Source organism: Scyliorhinus canicula, chromosome 2, assembly GCF_902713615.1.
Source record: "Scyliorhinus canicula chromosome 2, sScyCan1.1, whole genome shotgun sequence".
Taxonomy (NCBI): Eukaryota; Metazoa; Chordata; class Chondrichthyes; order Carcharhiniformes; family Scyliorhinidae; genus Scyliorhinus; species Scyliorhinus canicula.
The window spans coordinates 115,235,881-115,257,332 of NC_052147.1; the positions used below are offsets into that span (position 1 = coordinate 115,235,881).

Here is a 21,452-nt window from a genome sequence, read left to right on the forward strand (position 1 = left end):
ATTGATGAAAGGGAAATCATATTTGGCAAATCATTCTTTTTTTGAGGATATAGGTAGGACAATAGATAACGGGGAAGCAGTGAATGTAATGCACCTACGTTTTCAAAAAGTTCTCAATAAGGTGTCTCACAGGAGGTTACTAGAAAAAAAATAGAGTCACAGTGATTATATAAGAAAGTATACAGTAGTTCCACTGATGTGGATTTAAATGCAAGTGGTTCGTATTTTCCCTGCAAAAGAGGCTTATATGAATCTCTGCAGTCGGTACCAGTGAACTGCAAGTGGCATTTAAAAGTTAGTTGGAAATGTCTGTATAACACATACAATTATCTAGGTGCATAAATACAATGTGAACATCTTTCCCCTCACTCTCTTACAGAAATAACTCGAGAATTTGTAGGAATATTTCACATGTATTAAGGATTGGTTAATAGGTGGAAAGCAGAGAGATTTTGCAGGAAATTTTCAGGTTGGCAAGTTATAACTAGTGGGGTATTGCCAGGATCATCAGATCTTGGGCCTCAGCTATTTACAGTCCCTATTAATGACTTAGGTGAGAGAACTGAGCGTAATGTATCCAAGTTTGCTGATGGTGCAAAGTTAAATGCAAAAGTAAGTGGTGAGGAGGATGCAAAGAGGCTGCAGAAGGATATAATGGACAGAATAATATGGGACAGGAGTGATGAAGGCCCCCCCAAAATCATGTTGGTGTGGAGTCGACATGCTTCATACTGTCCCACACTCGCCATGAGGCATTGCAGTGCTCATTGAAAAGGACCAAGTAGGACTTCAGTTCCTCATTGGAGCTGAAGACCCATTCTCTGGAGTTGCTGGCCAATCCAATTGGCAACTGCTCTATTAGTCCCAGCAGTGCCATGAAGGCATCAGTGGCTGCTGCCTCGACTACTGGAGAAGAGGAAGACTAAGGTCCTTGGGTTGCCGGAGCATCTTTGTCCTGATGCTGGATCAGGAGGATTTGCATAGGTTAGGCTGAGGGTCAGGGCTGGGAGGGTTGGGTTTAAGGGAGGGATCAGTTAATAAGGAAGGGGTCATTTGACCTAAAGGGGGTTGCTCTGCAATCGGCCAAGGGCAGCCCCCAAAGAGTGAACCCCCCCCCCACCGCGTTCTTTCCTGCCCTTTACACATTTAAGTTTAAAAAGTAGGTGCCCACTTCAGTTGCCAAATATTTTATGGGATGGGCAGCATATTATCCGGGTCAGTTGGCTTGATAACACGCCTAATTGAGCCTTAATTTTTCATTTAAATATAGTGGCCGGGCTGCTGATTTTGGTGACCTTCCCCACCCATATTATGGGGATGAACTTGTAGGTAGTGGGATGGGCCTCACACCATTTTGCATGCCCCACTCTCCATGGGAAACTCACCTGCTCAGCACATGTAAAATGCAGCCCAAACGTGAGCAAAGAATGTAGCAGATGGAATACAGCCTGGCAAAATGTGAAGTTATCCACTGTGGTAATAAAAAGTTTTAAAAAGAAGAATTTTTTGAATGGCAAGAGGCAAGAGAAAATGGTCGCATTCAGAGGGACCTGGCTTTCTTTGCACAGGGCTCACAGAGCAGGCAATTAGGAAGGCAGACTGTATGTTAGCTTTTGTTACAAAAGGATCGGAGTTTAAGAGCAAAGAAATCTTATAAAGTTATACTGGGCATTGGTGATGCCACACCTGGAGCATGGTGTGCAGTTTTGGTCTCCACACTTAATGAAGGACATATTTGTCCTCGAAGGGATCTGACAAGGTTCATTGGACTGGTGCCTGTGATGACAGGTGATCGAGTAGATTAGGCCTGTATTTCCTGGAGTTTAAAAGAATGAGAGATGATTGCAATTAAGCATATAAAATTCTTAAGGGGCTGAGAGAATGTTTCCCCTGGTTGGGGAATGTAGAACAGGTTAAAGTTTTGGCCCTTTATGGGACTGAGATGAGGAAAAATTTCTTCACTCAAAGGTTTGTGAATCTTTGGAATTCTCTAGCCTCAGAGAGCTGTGAATACCCAATAGTTGAGTGAATTCAAGACAGAGGTTGACAGATTTGGGGATATTAAGAGATATTGGGATGGTGTGGCACGTTGAAGGCGAGGTAGAAGATCAGCCCTGATCCGCTCACTAGCAGAGCAGGCTGGAAGGGCCAAATACCGACTCCAAACTCCTATTCCTTATGTTCTAATGTCAATCCTCTTAAAAGGCAAATACAAAACATTGTACTTTGTCCGAAGACTATTTCTGTGAAGTCTTTGTTTCCCTCCTGTAACTTCCCACATCTCTTTCCCTATGAAAGGATAGAAAGTGAAGCAATTGCGCTGCCAGTACGACTCTAGCTATCTAATTGGAGCTATGTGAGAGTTTGCCATTTGAAGCATTCTGCACATCTAAAATGGAATTTAGCACTGAGTTAGAGTTAAAAGGTACTCTGTGTGAAATACAGAAGATTTCAGACTACTTACTACTTACCGATATCGCCATTTTTCTGCATGACGCTCGAGTTGGATCGTCTATGGATTCCTGCATCTCATTGGCACCCTATGTCGATCTGCAGTGGAGGCAATATCATGTGGATGTGAAAGGGAACGTGTGATATCACTATGAAATAGACGGAATACTATTGAAAGTATTTGAGACTGCTGAACTGGAAAGGACAAAACAAATTTTTCAACTAGGACACATTTGTCCTGCTTTGTCCACTCAGCAGCTTCCTTCCATGTACGAAAGCTGATGGGCACACATTGCAAACATATCCATTTCAGCTGGGTTGTTGTCATACAGTGCACCTTTTCTGATGATGAGGGCAATCCTTGAGAGGCAGTTTCTATCACAAGTGCCACGCAGAAAACTGCCAAATGACGTTTTGGGTTGTTTATGGCATTGGTTGCTGTTGCCAAGCCACTGGAGTCATTGGTGGTGCACACCAGCCCACACGAGGGGTCGCTATTTTTCTCTTTCATCAGCTAATGGCTCTCGGGTAAATGTCTTGGGTCCCTCATGTCAAGCAAGCAAATATCCTTAAATCAGAGTTTTAGGGGTCTTACTGGTTCTGGTTAAGTCACCACACAGAAAGTCCTTGGGTATGCAACCACCTTCCATTCTGCGCCAACGCAGCCAACTCCATTCAATGAGCGCAAATAATATTGGGAGCTTTGCCTTTGAGAGGTGTTTTATTCGAGGCATTACAATTAAGGTGGATACAATAAACTGAGGATGATAGTTTAGTGGTGTTTCATAGGAACTAAATTCAAATATTTCAGAAGCCAAATGCAGCAGTTTTCTTTTCATGGAATAAGGTCCCATTGTATAAAAACAAAATTGAGGCTGCACAGTTAAATGTGGAAGGGTCCCAGTGGGATTTTATTGACCTAGAAGAGAAATGCTTAGTGTTACAAAAAAATGTTAAATGCAGTCTTATGCACCATATCCTCCAGAGATTTCTGGCCAGCTGTCTATCTGCCTGCAGAAAGATTTGTAGCTGAACTGCAACCATGGAATCAATTTTGTCAAGTATATTACCCAGAATCCAGCGTTGGTCTTCTGAAGTAACGTGAATATATTAAAAGATGGCCAGAAGCACACTGTGGGCATCCATCTTTAATTTAAACATTTGGGATAAAGGGAATTGTCTTGCTTTGAAATGGCCCCTCACGTATATATTTTTTGTTGGTGTTCTCCGTTTTGACTTTTTAAATATTTATTTGTGTATATGTAAGTGTTAAATGCAGGGAAATATTGAACACTTATGCAACTCAGGCACACCTTGTACAATATCCAGTAAAATATGTAGCAACAGCTGTGAAATAAGGTTCAAAAGGACAGATTTCATCCCTAATTGTACATAATAATAATATGGCTGGGGACCCAATATTTGGTTCAATTATTTATATTGCATCAAAATAACTCATCCAAACTTACAAGTTTATTGTGCAGAATATGGTAAAGCAAGGAGTAATTGGCAGTTCAAACACTATTGCCACTATTGTAGAAAAACATCCCAAAGGAACTTCACAAAGCCGTACAAAGAAAATGGACACTGATTCAAAGAAAGAAAAACATGTGATGACGGAAATCTTGGCCAAGCTTGGGTTTTAAAGAGGGTGAGATTTGAGCAGATTTTTAAAAATTAATTCATGGGATGTGGACGATGCTGGATGATCAATCTTTTATTGCCGATCCATAATTGCTCCTGAACTGAGATTGCATTTGTAAGCAATTTGTTAAATCCTTGTCTGTTCCGTGTTACTTCTATTAAAAATTCCTGACCTGTAACATTACAGCTGCGTTTAAACTGCAGACCGTGGTCAATTTGGTCAAACCGAAAACACCCCTGGTCGAATGTAGCGGCCAAATCTCCCCTTTATGCTCTGTAGCACAGCCCATGGTGTCAGTTTGATGGACATCTCCTGCTCTCGCTTGTGATTGGTGGAGCCATTCAAAACATTCTGGAAGAAAGGCGGGTCAAGAGAAGAACTCTATTTTGACCTCAGTTCTGTGGAAGTTCCAGGCATGAAGCAGCTTTAAAGCACTCCCTCACTCAGCCCTCTCTGCCTGGCGATTAAGAGGCTTCCAGCCAGACCTGTGGAAGCCACCCCTGTTTAAAAGACTGCAGGCAATAGCTAGACCTGTGAAAGGAACTACTGGTTTAAAAGGCTGCGAGAAGTTTCTCCCACCAGGTCTGTAGCAGTTTAATCCTCTGTCTGAATGGCTGGGAAAAGCCCAGTCTGTGAACTCACTTCACGATACAGCCAGAATCTCTGCACAGAGACCAGACAAGCAGTTGCAAGGCAGAGTAGACCTATAATTTGCTGTAAATTCTCAGGTAGAGAATTCTAAAATTATCTCAAGTCAATCTGGTGGAGACCTGTCAGGACTGTACCAGCCTCAGAGGGGGAATTCTCAGTCTGAAGACCCTGATTGTTAAAACTGAAAGTGACTTACCAGAGAGCATTCTACAGCCTACATGTTCTGGTTGAAGATCACAATTAGAAGATCGCTAGCTACGAAGACCGCGACCTAGGTAGCAAAGGACCATCTCATGCCTTTTAATCCCTGTTATTTTCAATTCTATCCCCACCATATGTCTTGTGTGTGTGTGGGTGGAGGGTGGGGCAGAGTTTTGGGAATAGTTAGATTAGCAGACCATTGTTCCATTATTACCATTATATATTCATCTTTTTTTCTTGCTGTAAATAAACAGTTTTTAAAATATTTTACTTAGAAATCTGGTGCCTATAACTCAAGGAAGCAGTCAAGGGTTAAAGATTTCAGGAAAATACACAAATTATTGGTTAATTCACTTGTATTGGGACTCAGGGGTTTGTGGGGCTGGAATTTGATTGTGCACTCGCCCCACACATTTAAGAACCAATCACTCGTAGGCACCAGATAAGGACAGCGGATTTCCTTCCCTAAAGGACATTAGTGAACCAAATGGCGGTACAGTGGTTAGGACTGCTCACAGCTTCAGGGTCTCGGCTTCAGTTCCGGTCTAGGGTGACTGTCTGTATGGAGTTTGCACTTTCTCCCCCTGTCTGTGTGGGTCTCCTCCAGGTGTTCCAGTTTCCTCCCACAGTCCAAAGTGTGCAGGTTAGGTGGATTGGCCATGCTAAATTGCCCCTTAGTGTCCAAAAGATTAGTTGGGTCACTAAGTTGTAGGGATAGGGTGGAGGCGTGGGCTTGGGTAGGGTGCTCTTTCCAAGAGCTGCTGCAGACTCGATGGGGTGAATGGTCACCTTCTGCACTCTAAATTCCATGATTCAAAGATGGGTTTTTGCAACAATTGACAATGGTTTCACTTTTAATTCCAGGGGCGGGATTTCCCATTTTGCCAGTGCCCAGGGGTTTCCTGACGGCGTGGGGCTGCCCCACAATGGGAAACCCCATTGACCGGCCGGCTTGTCGGGGCAGAAATGTGGCGCGGCAGGGCGGAGAATCCAGCCTCAGATTTGTATTGAATTCACATTTCACCATCTGCCGTGGTGGGACTCGAACAAATAATGTATCTCCCCATGAGGGGTTCATGATGGAGTTTCTAGAATGTGGGATCTAGGGGACTGAAAAGTGAAGAGAGGATGTATGCAGAAGAGAACAGAACTTGGTGAATAAGGTGGGTGTGATGCCATGCTGGAGGAAATTCCACAGATTGCGACATCCAGAAAAAAAAGTGACGCCCCCAAACAAATGTCAGTATTTTGGCCATTTGATCAGAGTTGAAAAGCTAGAGGGATCTCGTCTGAAGGGAAAGATGGAGGGCAGCAGAAAGAGTCGTAGTTGGGTGATGGACACAGCAAAGCGGTTGCCGCTGAGCTGCATTAGATATCTGGGGATGGTGCAAGACAGACGAGCGTGACCTACCAGGACAGCAGATATCCCGGCAGGAGTAGCTACAAGCAGCAGCAATGAGGAAAGATTTTGAATGAGAATTGCCAACAAAACCCCCAGTCCACTAATGCTTCCATGTAGGTCAGTTGAGGGAAATGCTGTTTCTGTGTTATGTTGGATGTTGAACAAGCATCTTGACAGCACAGAGGCAATAGAGAATTCAAAAGTGGTGGTGGGGAGATGGAACTAGGTTGTGGGAGAATGGAAGCGGAAAATGGCCTAATTTCTGCGAATGATATCACCAAGGGTCATCGTCAATGTGACGAAGAGACAGAGTGCCAAGGATAGATCCTTGTGAGCACTTGAGATGCAGGGGCATCAAGAGAAGCTGTTGTTGGATTTACTTTAGTTACAACTGGAATGTGAGGGTGAAACCAATTGAAAGCAGATTCATCAACCTGGACAGTTGAGGAAAGGTGGTCGAGGAGGATGATGTTGATGGCCAAATCGAAAGCGGCAGAGAGAACAAGCAGAAATACTGCACAGTAGGAGACACATTTGTAGTGTATGATTCATGACTTTTGTTCAAGCCATTTTTGAGTTGTGATGGAGGCAAAAACATGGCCATAGAAGCTACAGTAGGCAATCAGCCTCTTGAGCCTGTACTGCTATTCAGTTAGATTTTGCCTGACATGCACGCCAACTCCATGTGTCTGCCTTTGCTGCATTCCCCTTGATATCTTTACTAAGCGATCTCAGTCTCAAAAATTTCAATTTCACAAACATCACAGTTTGGGGGGAGAGTTCCAGACTTCCACTACTTTTTGTGTGAAAAGTGCTTTCCGATTTCAAACCGGAATGGCCTAACTATAATTGTAAGATTCCCCCTTAGTTCTGGATAACCAGTCAAATTCCTTTATAATTTTTTAACATCTTAACACCCCTCTAAAATTGATGTGAATATAAGCCAGGTTTACAGAACCTATTCTTGTAATGCACCGTGATGTTATTGTGATGTATCATTCTCCACTGTGTCCCCTCCTAGAACAATTTATATCCTACCGAAAGTGCTATGCCAGGAGCAAACCCGAGTATTCCAGATGGGATTTGACCAAGGCTCTGTATAACTAAAGCATAGGTTTCCCATTTTTTTATTGAGCATTAGCTTTCAATGATTTATAAACATGGCATCTAAATCCCTTTGCCACACAGCGTTGAGAAAATATTCAGATTGTCTGTCTCAGTTCTAAAGTGGTTGATCTCGAATGTCTCCAAATTCAGCTCTGTCCATGATCATTTTGCCCATGCACACATTCTGTGTCCTTTGCAACTTCCTCCTTCCATCTAATGTGTTTTCTATTGTAGAAGGTTAAATAAATAACACTTACTCCTTCATCGAGTAAGTAATATGTTTGATTAAAGGCTAAGTACAGACCCCTAGAGAACAACATTTTTCACACCCTACTACTCAAATAATGTTCCTATCTCCCAATTAATTAACAGTGCATATTACATGGGTGCACACCTCTGTATCCATGTGCTCTCATTGTCCATTATCTTGGATGCAGAATTTTATTAAGTGCCTTATGGAGGTTCCTATAGGAAACAGTCAAAGACACTTTCCTTACCCACCAGGCTAGTGACTGCCTAAAAAAAAATTCTACAACATTTATCAGCCAAGAGCCACCCTTCATCAATTTTTGCTGACTCCTTTCATCAGCTGATACATCCCCAGGTGATATATTCTCTGATATGTTCCAGTAACATCCCCACAACTGATGTTGAACTGGGTCTATAGTTATCTGTTTTTTCTCTCACCTTCCTTCTTAAATAATGTAGTGACTTTTTTATTTTTGTTACTTTTTAATGCAAAGACACAATTCCTGAATCTAGAGAGCTTTGCAATGCTGTATCTCCAATTTCTGTGCCTCTATATTTTGATACCTTGGGATCGAAACTAGTATTATGTTTTTACTTATATTAAGTTGGAGAGCACCAAACAATGAGCTGCAGGAGAATTGGGAATGGATTTGGGAGGCCCAAACACTTCCAAGAACCGAGGAGAAGGAAGTGAGTTTGGAGATGGATTGGTCATTTACCGTGACAGAGGGTGTGATTGAGAGTCTTGATGACGGTTTTGAAAGGGAACTGGAACTATTTACAAAGTCAGCCTGCATGGGATTTGGGTAGTTCGTAGTTAAGTGGGAACGAGGTAGAAGAAGAGGGAGGTGAGTTTCTTCGATGTGGTGAGTTTGGAGAGGGCATGAAGAAATGGAGCCAGGACCTGGGGCTGGAGCGGGTTCAACTTTGGAGAGAGATGCTGGAATAGTGGGTGAAGGGCAGATGGGGATCAGCAAAGGCATTGAAATGATTGTGAAATAAAAATCTATGAATTCGTCATGTGATCTCCCTCATTCCTTGCTTGCCCTTCAAGTTAACATATCACTGTTTATGGGGGCTGGGAAGGGAAAATTACTTCTTCTCTATCCCCTTTCCTCCCAGAACGTTTATATCATGGCTATTGCTGATTTGAGTTGAACAAAAGCAAGACATAAAGCTTGTAGGCCTGCAAGCGTTTTCAAAAAAATGAAGCCTTGTTTAATGAAGGCCCAAATGTTACTTGCAACTGAGCTGTATGCTTCCATTTTGGTTACAGGTCTTGTTTGTGATGCAGGAAGGACAAAAATAAATGAACACCCAGCTATCATCTCACATCTTTGCTTTGTAATTTTCAATACACATTTGTTTTAAAGGTTTTATTCAGTTCTTTTGTTCTCCAATTGATATGAGACACTATTTATTTTATTCTTGTGGATGTGCCACTTAGTAGTATTCCAGATTGTTTGTGAAAATTGATTATTTTGCAAGTTTTATCAATACTAAAACAGAATGTGGAGCTTTCACTGGGGAACTGGTTCAAAGCTTTGACTAGAGTAAAGAGTCACAATTAACATCCCCTCGTTCAGTAAAATTGTACAATGGGTAAATTACTCTAGATTGATGATTATCTCAACTACTGCCAACTTTCCAAGCTAGTTGTACTTAAGCGTATTGCACACTTCATATTTGCTATCTCCATCCAGTATATTTGACAAATTTGTCCTTGGCGTGCAAACTCAGGACACTTCTTTGGTGCATAAATGTCCCTGAAATTCACCTGCATCAACTTAAACTTGAAAAGCATTAGAACATGTTTAAACTTGCTATCTCTTTAAAACAAATTTTCATTTGAGATATAATTGTTTTTAAGTCGGCCTACATTTTGCAAGATTTGCCTGGTAGCTTATCTAGTTAAGCCAGTGAGCTGCTAATGCTGGAACAGGGTAGGTGGTAGGACTCATTACAGCTTTGTTTCGGCACTAATGGGTTTCCCTGACTAAAACTGGAAGAGTTATGAGGTTGAATGCCCTGTCAAACTCACTGACTAGGGTCGCATATGAAGACGATGGTGATTTGGTGAGGTGCTGGAGGCCAACTGGTGGTGAAGGGACTGTACTCCAGGAGAAATCATTGTGTTCAGGGGAGGGGAAGAAAAAGGTTGACAGAAAAGAGGAAGGGAAAGAATTTTGGTCCAAAGGCAGTGTTTTGAAATTAATTGCCATTTTCCATTTCTCTTTTACAGTGAGTGATAGCTGCTTCAGAAACCTTGCAGAAGATAGAAGTGGAATAAACCTTAAAGACCTTGTTCAAGATCCTTCACTGTAAGTATAACAGAGCCAAGATAGAATTTTATTTGCATCTTAAGCTTTTAGACATCAAGCTTGGAATAATAATGATTACCTTCTTCATAATAATTCAAGTTTCAAGTTCAATTTGATATAATATTTACTATTTTCCGCTAGAAAAGTAGGGATGTTTTACTGTATCTGATCAGGGCCTTGGGGCAACCACATCTGGAACAGTTTTGGTCTCATTTGAAAAAAAGATATCATTGCATTAGAAGAGGTTCAGACAAGGTTCACTTGACATATTCCTGAGATGCCGTGCTTATTTTATGAAGAAAAGTTAAACTGGTTGGGCCTATCCCCATTGAGCTTAGAAGAATGAGAGGTGATCTTATTGAAATATATAAGATCCTGAGGGGCACAACAGGCCAAATACCAGGAGGATCTTTCCACCTGTGGGAAAGACTAGAACCAGGAGACTAGAAACATTTAAGAACAAGAAGTCTATCATTTAAGACAGAGATGAGGAGAAATATTTTCTCTCAGGGTCATAAGTCTGTGGAATTACCTTCTTCACAAAGAAGTGGATCCTGAGTTATTGAATTTATGAAAGGCAGAGTTGAACAGATTTTTGAGAGATGAGGGAGTCGAAGGTTATGGGGGACAGACGGCAAAGTGGAATTGAGACCACAACCATATCAACCATGATCTTATTGAATGATGGAGCAGGCTCAAAGGGTCTATGTTGCTATGAAATGCTATTCAACTGAATACTCTCTGTGTACTTTCTAAGTACTTGCTTTGTACTTAGAAACGCTGAGAGGTGACCTCAATCTTTCTGTAGTTTCATTCTCTAAGGACACAAAAAAACCCGTTAAGGCCCTAATTAACTTTAGGAACGTTGGAAAAGTGAGCTGGTCATTTATCTTCATAGCGATATGAACAATGTTGGAGCCATTGAAGGTATTTGCACTGTTAAATTTCCTATTTGGATGAAGTGTCGCCAAATCTGAGGGAAAATAAATGTGCTAAAAAATGCTGATAAATTGTGAATAGACCACTAAATAAAACTTTGTTTGCAGTTTCACTTTGAGTGGCATTTTTACTGCTACTCTTGTATAAATTGCATTTAAATTATTGTGTTGAAACACAAATTCAGCCCAAGATTCCCTGCGAGTTTCTGCCAACTTTACCTTAAATTCAGTCATTGGGAGATTGCTGGGGGTCAGGTGAACAGATCATTTGCCTTGATTTTAAGAGCATTATTTTACCAAGCTACTTATTTCATCAGTTGAGTATACATTAATAATATATTATTGGGAATATTTGAATTGGTAGATGGAGTTCATTTCAAAGTGCATTGAAACTCTTAATTTATATTGTCTTTGTGGCATTTGCTTGTTAAACATCTGTAGGATTTGGCTCACATTTGTAATACCCTAACTGCATTAGCATCCTAGCTGCTGGAGCACTGGGAGATTATTATGTTTTGGGGCATAGATCTGGTGAGTAGATCACCTGTTCTGCACTGCCCACCCGATCTACATCAGTGGGCACCTCATTGATTTTCATGGTTGGACCTCGTTAAACTTCATTTTTGAAATTTTTTTCAGGAGATGTGGGCCTCACTGGCAAGGCCAGCATTTGTTGCCCATCATTAATTACTCTTGAACAGCGTGGCTTACTCGGCCATTTCAGAGAGCATCGCTGAGGCTCTGGGGTCACATGTAGGGCAGACTGGGTAACGATGGCAGATTTCCTTCCCTGAAGGGCATTAGTGAACCAGATGGGTTTTTATGACAATCAATGATAGTTTCACGGTCACTGCCAGCTTTATGCTAGAATTTTTAATTAATTTAATTCAATTACTTTCATCGAATTGAATTCACTTGATTAATTGAGTTTAAATTCCACCAGCTACCATGGTGGGATTTGACCCCACCTTCCCTGGATTATTATCCCAATGGCATTACCACTGCTCTACCAACTTCATTAAGTAGCAAAGCTGTCAGTCCGACTTGTGCTCCTTCTGGACAGATGATCAATTGGGAGGATAAGCAACTCGAAAGGGTGGCTACTACTTAAAGGCAGCCTGCACCTTCTTACAAGGTGATGCACTTTCCAGGAGTGGAGGATGAGTTACTGAAGCAGCAGGCAGTATGCAGCACGCATTCAGGACACATCCACCCCTCTGATGCAACCACAGAAATGCCTGTGGAGCAAGTGACCATCAAAAAAGGAGGTTTGCTTCCCCTCCAATGAGCGACTGCTGCTGCATCAAATTAGACAACAGGACTGGAGAAAATGCCAGCAATGTTGTCACAAGGACCTGGCTGCAGCATTTTAAAATTCATTTACGGGATGTGGGCGTCGCTGGTTAGGCCAGCATGTATTGCCCATCCCTAGTTGCCTTTCAGAAGGTGGTGGTGAGTTGCCTTCTTTAACCACTGTAGTCCTTCAGGTGGGGGTATACCTACAGTGCTGTTAGGGAGGGAGTTCCATGATTTTGCCCCAGCGACAGCAAAGGAATGGCGATATATTTCCTAGTCAGGATGGTGAGTGACTTGGAGGAGAACCTCCAGGTGGTGGGGTTCCCAGGTATCTGCTGTTCTTGTCCTTCCAGATAGTAGTAGTCATGCTGTCTAAGGAACCTTGGTGAGTTACTGCGGTGCAGTTTGTAGATGGTACACAAGGCTGCCACTGTTCGTCGGTGGTGGAAAATTTAAATGTTTGTGGAAGGAGGAGCAATCAAGTTGTTGGAGCAGCACTCATCCAGGCAGGTGGAGAGTATTCCATTACACTCCTGACTGGTGCCTTGTGGTGGACAGACTTCGGGGGGTCACGAGGTGAGTTAATCGCCATAGGATTCCTAGCCTTTGACCTGCCCTGGTAGCCACTGCATTATTGTGGCTAGTTCAGTTCAGTTTTTGATCAATGGTAACCTCCAGGATGTTGATTGTGGGGGATTCAACGATGATAATGCCATTGAATGTCAAGGGGTGGTGGTTAGAGCCTCTCTTGTAGGAGATGGTCATTGCCTGGCGCTTGTGTGGTGCGAATGTAACTTACCACTTGTCAGCCCAAGCCTGGATATTGTCCAGGTCTTGCTACATTTGGACATGGACTGCTTAATTATCTGAGGAGTTACGAATGATGTTGAACATTGTGAAGTCATCACAAATATCCCCACTTCTGACCTTATGATGGAAGGGAGGTCATTGATGAAGCAGCTGAATATAGTTTAGCCTAGGACACTACCCTAAGGAACTCCTGAAGTGATGTCCTGGAGCTGTGATGATGGACCAACGACCACCACAACCATCTTCCTTTACGCCAGGTACAACTCCAACCAGCGGAGAGTTTCCCCCCCTGATTCCCATTGACTCCAGTTCCTTCCATCACTTTGCTGATGATGGGCAGTAGACTGATAGGGTGGATAATTGGCTGGGTCAGATTTATCCTGCTTCTTGTATACAGGACACACTTGGGCAATTTTCAACATTGCCGGGTAGATGCCAGTGTTGTAGCTGTACTGGAACAGCTTGGCTAGGGGTGTGGCAAGTTCTGGAGCACAAGCCTTCAGTACTATTGCTGGAATATTATCAGGACCCATAGCCTTTGCAGTATTCAATCCCTTTAGCCGTTTCTTGATATCACGGCAGTGACTCGTATTGGCTGAAGACCGACATCTGTGATGCTGGGGACCTCTGGAGGAGATTGAGATGGATCATCCACTTGGCACTTCTGGCTGAAGATTGTTACGAATGCCTCAACCTTGACTTTTGCACATATGTGCTGGGCTCCTCCATCATTGAGGATGGGGTTATGTGTGGAGCCTCCTTCTCCAGTGAGTTGTTTAATTGTCCACCACCATTCACAGCTGGATGTGGCAAGACTGTAGATCTTAGATCTGATGTTTTGGTTATGGAATTGCTGAGCTCTGTCTAATACTTGCTGCTTATGCTGTTTGCCACACAAATAGTCCTGTGTTGTGGCTTCACCAGGTTAACACCTCATTTTTCAGTATGCCTGGCGTTGCTCCTGGCATGCTCTCTGCACCCTTCATTGAACCACGGTTGATCCCCTGGCTTGGTGGTAATGGTAGAATGGGGGATATGCCGGGCCATGAGGTTGCAGATTGTGGTTGAATACAATTCTGCTGCTGCTGCTGATGGCCCACAGCTCCTCATGGATGCCCAATCTTGAGTTGCTAGATCTGTTTGAAGTCTATCCCATTCAGCACGGTGGTAATGCCACACAACATGATGGAGGGTATCCTCAATGGGAAGACGGGACTTTGTCTCCACAAGGACTGAGCGGTGGTCACTTCTGCCGATTCTGTCACAGACAGATGCATCTGCAGCAGGCAGATTGGTGAGGATGAGGTCAAGTATGTTTTTCCCTCTTGTTGGTTCCCTCACCACCTGCTGCAGTCCCAGTCTGGCAGTTATGTCTTTAGGACCCAGCCAGCTTGGTCTGTGGTGGTACTATCGAGCCACTCTTGATGATGGACATTGAAGTTCTCCACCCAGAGTATATTCTGCACTCTTGCCACCCTAAGTGCTTCTTCCAAGTGGTGATTCATCAGCTGATGGTGGCCGGTACGTGGAAATCAGTGGGAGGTTTTGCTTGCTCATGTTTTACATGAAGCCGTGAGATCTCATGGGGTCCAGAGTCGGTGTTGAGGACTCCCAGGGCAACTCCCTCCTGACTTTATACCACTTTGTGGCCACTTCTGCAGTGACACAGGACATACCCAGGAATGGTGATAGTGCTGTCTGAGATATTGTTTGAAATGTATGATTCTGTGAGCAAGACTACATCCGGCTATCGCTTAATTAGTCTGTGAGATAGCTCTTCCAACTTTTGCACAAGCCACCAGATGTTTTAAGGAGGACTTTACAGGGGCGACAGGGCTGGGCCTGCCGTTGTTGCTTCCGGTGCCTGGTTCAATGCCGGGTAGTCTGTCCGGTTTCATTTCTGTTTTTGTGTTTTTGTAGCGGTTGAATACAACTGAGTGGCTTGCTCGGGCGTTTACGAGTCCCACCACATTGCTGTGGGTCTGGAGTCACATGCAGGATAGACCAGGTAAAGACGGCAGATTTCCTTCCCTTTTGGAAATTAGTGAACCAGACTGGTTTTTACGACTATCGACAATGGTTTCATGGTCATCATTAGACTTTTAATTCCAGATATTTTATTGAGTTTAAATTCCAACACCTGCAGTGGTTGGATTCTAACCCAGGTCCCCAGATCATTAGCCTGGGTCTGTGCAATGAAAAAATGAAATAAAAATTGTTTATTGTCACGAGTAGGCTTCAAATGAAGTTACTGTGAAAAGCCCCTAGTCACCACATTCCGGCGCCTGTCCGGGGAGGCTGGTACGGGAATCGAACCGTGCTGCTGGCCTGCTTGGTCTGCTTTAAAAGCCAGCGATTTAGCCCAGTGTGCTAAACCAGCCCCTCTGGATCACAAGTCCAATGACAATACCACTATGCTACCACTTCCCGTGCAGGAAGAAATTTCATGACCTCACCAGAACTACTCCGTCAGGCTACCCTTTTATTTCTGCCCTTCCAAGCAATGGATTACATGATTCTAAGCCCAGCACCAAGAGTCTTACATTTATCCCCTTCCCATGTCTCTTCACCTAATCACAACGGGACCCTTCTCTTGTCGTCACACACTGAACACCTGCTGCTCTCCCCACAAGCATTCTTCTATCTGGGTTCACGTGCAGCTGCTACTGCGGCTTGTCATGTACGCTGTGTAAAATAACCTCAGAAATGTTCAAACCCCTTCAATAGGGCACACTCAAAACCACTGCTCCTCTTGAAGAAGATGCTGGCATACTACCAAAAGGAAACTGCAAGAACAGGAGGAGTTCTTAGTACATTTCTATATTGTTGATTGATTAAATGGTTCAAAATGCAATGCTGATGGTGGCAGGGGAAGATAAAGGGTGATTTTTTTCTAATCAATCATGGCGGCACAAATTTAAACCAATTTAAATAAGTGGAGTTGTGTTTGTTTGTAAGATTTACGGGAATCAAACATTTGTGTCATTCTTGAACCACAACTAGTGACTGTGCTTCTGTCTTGGATGTGTGAAATTGGTGGACTAATTCTGTCCATCACTTACTGGGTTTCACTCCCTGTTGCCAGACCCCACCCTCTCCCCAAAGCTTCATTTCCAACTGCATGGTGATGACTCCCAACTCTACCTCACTGTCAACTCTCTCAACCCCTTCACTATCTAAATTGTCAGACTTTTTTTCTGACATCCAGTGCGAGCTGATCAAATATTTCCTCCAATTAAATACTGGGAAGACTGAAGCCATTGGCCTTGGACCCTGTTCTGCTTCCTGTTACTGACTCCATCCCTCTCTCTGGAAACTGACTGTGGCTGATCTAGACTGTTTGTGAGCTTGGTGTCTTATTTGAACTTCCAACCATATATTTGTGCTATCCCTAAGACTGCCTATTTCCACCTCTGTAACTTTGCCCAACTCTTCCCCTGCCTTAGTTCATCTGCGGAAACTCTCATTCATTGCCTTTATTACTTCTAGACTTGACTATTCTCTGCACTTCTGGCGGGTCCCTCCACAGGCTTGAGGTAATCCTATACTGTGTTGCCTGTGTCCCAACTCGCACAAAGTCCCAATTACCTATCATCCTTGTGATTGCCACTGGTCCTTGGTTAAGCAATGCCTCGATTTTTAAAACTGCCATCTTATTTCCAAATCCCTCCATGGCCTCGCCTCTCCTGACCTCCATTAGACAGCTTTTTGATAAACAAGGAAGTCATGGGTTATGGGGGGGTGCAGATGGCAATGTGGAGTTGAGACACCAACCTGATCAGCCATGATTTTAATGATTTGTGGAGCAGGCTCAAAGGGCTGAAAGGCCAATTCCTGCTCCAAAGCCCTATGTTGCTACGGAAGTAGTTGTGTTAAATCTCTGACCCAAGAGTAGTGACAAACCTGCCACACAACAATTTTGCATGAACATGACCACAATGACTCATGATTATCTGGTAGATGTCAAACTCCATACTTGGAGCTGAATTTGTGGAAAACGCTGTGAGCCCTGAGGACAAATCCAATCGTAAGTACCACCTGGTACCTTGTTACTCTTGCATATGTCCAACAAATGTTTCTGTAACTTGCTTTCAAGCAGGGCTGTCTGGTCCTGCATAGTGGCAGATCCAATGGATAGGAATTTGTACATTTGTACCACATCACCATAGCGTGATAATCTAGATGAACCACCAATATGTTTTTTTTTAATGAATTCAGAGATTATTTCTACTTCCCCAAATGAAAATACAAAATATTGGCCTGAAGATATTTTAATTCCCACAACACCTTTCTCCATGAAAGCAAGTTGACAGCTTCTGTAAGCAGCAAAATTAAGTGTCCTTTTTCTCTGTTGCGCTGATATGGTGTAGCCTCGGTTACAATAATTAACCTTCCTTGTTTAGTGGAGGAGGCCTGCTGTACCTCCTGTCCAGGCCAATGAAAATGTCAAATAACACTTCTTAAAGGTGATAATTATAGTTCAGATTCATTTACCATTAAAATTATTCCCAGAATGGAAAGCATGGCCACGGGAACAAATTGTGAACGATATACAAACTGTGCTGACTGTTTCAAAGTATCCTGGGCAGGATTCTCCAGTCTCCGACGCTAAAATCGTGTTCGGTGATCAGCCGGAGAATCCCCGTTGGCGCCAAAACCGGGGGCGGGCGCTTTTGCGATGCTCCGCCCCCTCCAAAATACCGTCGGGACGGCCTCAGGATGTTATCTGAGGCCCCCCCCCCAATGCTCCACTATCAATGGGCCGATTTCTCAACGGCGTGGGGCGCTTGTGCTATTTTTTTTCAGGAACCCAGCGTAGCGCCTGTGGACTAAGTCCAGCGGTGCCACAGTCGGAGGGGAGCCCATCCGCGGGCAGGGGGTCTTTGTCAGTGCTGGGGGCACTGGTGGGGGGTGGTCCATCGGTGGCGAGCCTGGCCAACGGGGGTACTATTTGGCAGGTCAGGTCCGCGCGCAGCTGTCACCATGTTGCACGGCGCGGCCACTGCAGACCGCCACCATGTACATGTGTGGCCTCGGACCCGGCAATTCTCCAGCCATATCCGCAGCTAAAGCTGGGGCCTTTACGCTGCGTGCCTGCTAGCCCCCCACGAAACGGAGGATCAGTGGAGGTTTTGCACCGTTTTTGCGGTCATTCCCACACCGTCGTCAGCACATAGTTTCACAAATTGTCATAGCATATTCTTGATAAGACACTCTCTGATAGAATATAGAACATACAGCGCAGAAGGAGGCCATTTGGCCCATCGAGTCTGCACCAACCTACTTAAGCCCTCACTTCCACCCTATCCCCGTAATCAATAACCCCTCCTAACCTTTTTGGACACTAAGAGCAATTTCTCATGGCCAATCCACCTAAACTGCAAATCTTTGGACTGTGGGAGGAAACCTGAGTACCCGGAGGAAACCCACGCAGACACGGGGAGAACGTGCAGACTCCGCCCCAGCGGGGCATCGAACCTGGGACCATGGTGCTGTAAAGCCACAGTGCTACCCACTGTGCTACCATGCTGCCCATGATACGCACATAGGTGCCGTTTAATAAGCTCCATACATTTTCTGTAGATATTACTTTAATTGTTTCCTCCTTTTGGGCAACACTGGCCCATATGTGTTGGTTATCCTTAGTTGTGCTGGTAGTGACCTTCTTCCTGAATGACTCCAGTTCCTGTACTAATGGAGCTTCCACATTGATAGTAGATTATGAATTCCAGGGAGTGATGATGGAGGAATGGCTGAAGATATGCATCTGAGTCAGGCTGGTGGAAAACTTTAGATGATGGTGTTTTGACAGCATCGCTGCTATTGTTCTTATCAAAAGTAGAGGTTGCAGGACTGTCAAAATTAATCTTAATGAATTGTTGCAATACGAACTGTGGCAGGAAAGCTTTCATGACAGCGGGGAAATGGATATTGAATGCAATGATAATAGATGTCAATGAATTGAAATTTTGACTGTTGCTGCAACTGTAGCCATTTGAGCAAATATGATTATTCAAGCACACTACTGACTTGAGCCTTGCTGATGATGGAAAGTATTTAAAGGATCATGGGATTAGCCACTTGTCACAGAGTACATAGAGTATGTAGCATTATATGGAATTTACAGCACAGAAGCAGGCCATTCAACCCAACTGGTTGTATTGAAACTTTCATTCCACAGGCATCTCCTCTCCCAACTCCACCTTCCCTCCCCTTTTCCTTTTACCATACTGTGTATGGCTGGTCTGTTAACAGCTCTGGCCAATTATGACCCCACCCAACTCCACCACAAGATATTGATGGTGGGGGAGCTTAGCAAGGATGGTGCTTGCTGTTAAAGATCAGGAAGAGGTGGCTGGAGTGATCATCTCTACTCAGATGTGTAGTAGAACAGTTTCCAGGTCAGATCCGAGGTATTTAACTTTCAGTGGATTATCCAACCACAACATACAGTACATCACCATTGGTCTGACCCATCTGATCACCTGGGGAAATCAGAATTATAAAATTTAGTGATTAAATCTCATGAAAAACTTCAATTTGATTTGTGTGCAGATTATAAAGTTTTTTTTAAAAACAAAATTAAATTCCATTATATGAGTCTTTTTTCTAATGACAGAAAATAGTCTGTTTTTCAGTCTTCAGTAATGCTCCCCACTTTTATTGAAATGGATCATGATTTACTTGATTGAGCATTAAGTGTAAAATAATAGTTGAAATGAGAGATCAGAAAATCTATAATTTATAAATGTTTACTGGGCCAGCCGTAGACCAATTAATTTATTCAATTAATTGGGACAGTAAATTTGAGTCATTCAATGAGTCATGAATAATATACCATTAAATGATTTTTCTTTAATGCCTTTTGTCACACCACCTTTTTGCATTGTATCTGAAAGATTGTTGAACAAAACACACAAAGCTCAAAGCATTTTAATGTATCACAGACTGGAAAAAAATACTTTTTTTTTCCTTTCTGCAACCAGCCTCCCCGAATAGGCACCGGAACGTGGCGACTAGGGGCTTTTCACAGTAACTTCATTTGAAGCCTACTTCTGACAATAAGCGATTTTCATTTCATTTCAAAGCAAAGTCATGCGAGTTCTGAAATAAAGATAATAATAATAATAGCTTATTGTCACAAGTAGGCTTCAATGAAGTTACTGTGAAAAGTCCCTAGTCGCCGCATTCCGGTTCCTGTTCGGGGAGGCTGGTACGGGAATTGAACCCGCGCTGCTGGCCTTGTTCTAAAATCAAAGATTCCTGGAAAAACGCATGTACTCGGGCAGTATTCGCCGGGAGAGAAACAAGAGTTAACGTTTCAGGTCGATTGACCTTTCATCAGAACTTCTCTTTTAGGAATGCCTGCCTTGAATAAGTTCTGCTCTTCTTTCTAACAGGATTTCCATTTGTTTCAAATGGCTTGGTCACCTTCTTTGCTCTCTGTTTCCCTTAGAATCGTAGAGAAATATAATACTTACAGTGCAGAAGCAGGCCATTTGGCCCATCGAGTCTACGCTCTGAACGAGCATCCTACTGTTGTGCATTTTCTCTACTACTTGGTCTTTTCTGTGGCTCTGTTCCAATTAGGGTAATCAGTGGATTTGCCTTCTTTCTATATTGTCTATGTCCGAATGCTTAGAGTTGCCAGGTTTAGAATGATACCATCACAAGTTTCAACCGGCTATCGATCAAAGAGCCAAACACCAGTTAGTTAGTTCAAGGTCAAGGGTACTTTATTTACATACAATCAGTCATGCAATCAAACATAAACACTACTAGTCAACTACACCTATTACTAAGACAACCGGTACTTAACTTCGGGCACCCGGTTTAGGTCAGGAAACGGTGGCCGCTGTTCAATTCTGGATCTCTTGGGTTCGAAGTGGTAACTGCTGCTCAGCTGGGCTCATCCATCTGGTAGCGGGCGTTGAACTCGAACTTGCTTCTGGTGTTGCTGCAGTTGGCAATGGCCATGACCGGGGTACCAAGGCCAAAAGATAGCGAGCGTATGGCGAACTCTTCCTTTATACTCGGGGGGGGGGGGTTTTCGCGCTCTTTTGGGCGGTCCTTCGATTTGGACCTTACTAATTGGGTGATCCCTGATCACTCTGTTTGATTCCTTAGCCAATAAGTAGGCGGGGATCTGGATGGCTGGGCGTGTCCCAAGCGGTCATTGACCTCGTTGTTTGCATTTCCCTTGGACAGGGAGTGGCACCAAAATGTCTGGGACTGTCCCGGTTGCTGGAGTACCAGTCCTTTGTGTTGTGGGAGATGGGCCATCACCTGCTAATCGGCCTGATTAACATGCTAATGGGACGGAGTTTCGATGCTGTCAGGACTTTGCTGACAAATATGCATTTCAGGCTCTGAGCCTGCCT

General features: G+C 43.6%; 1 protein-coding gene across 22 annotated transcripts in view; it reads left to right on the forward strand.

The window, feature by feature from the left end:
* Positions 1-21,452, forward strand: part of LOC119957355 (gephyrin) — a 671,364-nt gene that overhangs the window by 247,696 nt on the left and 402,216 nt on the right. For all 22 annotated transcript variants that reach the window (XM_038785368.1, XM_038785379.1, XM_038785283.1 and 19 more), the window contains exon 2: positions 9,949-10,027. In XM_038785368.1, the coding sequence (XP_038641296.1) occupies positions 9,949-10,027 (79 nt within the window). The remainder of the gene's footprint in view (positions 1-9,948; positions 10,028-21,452) is intronic.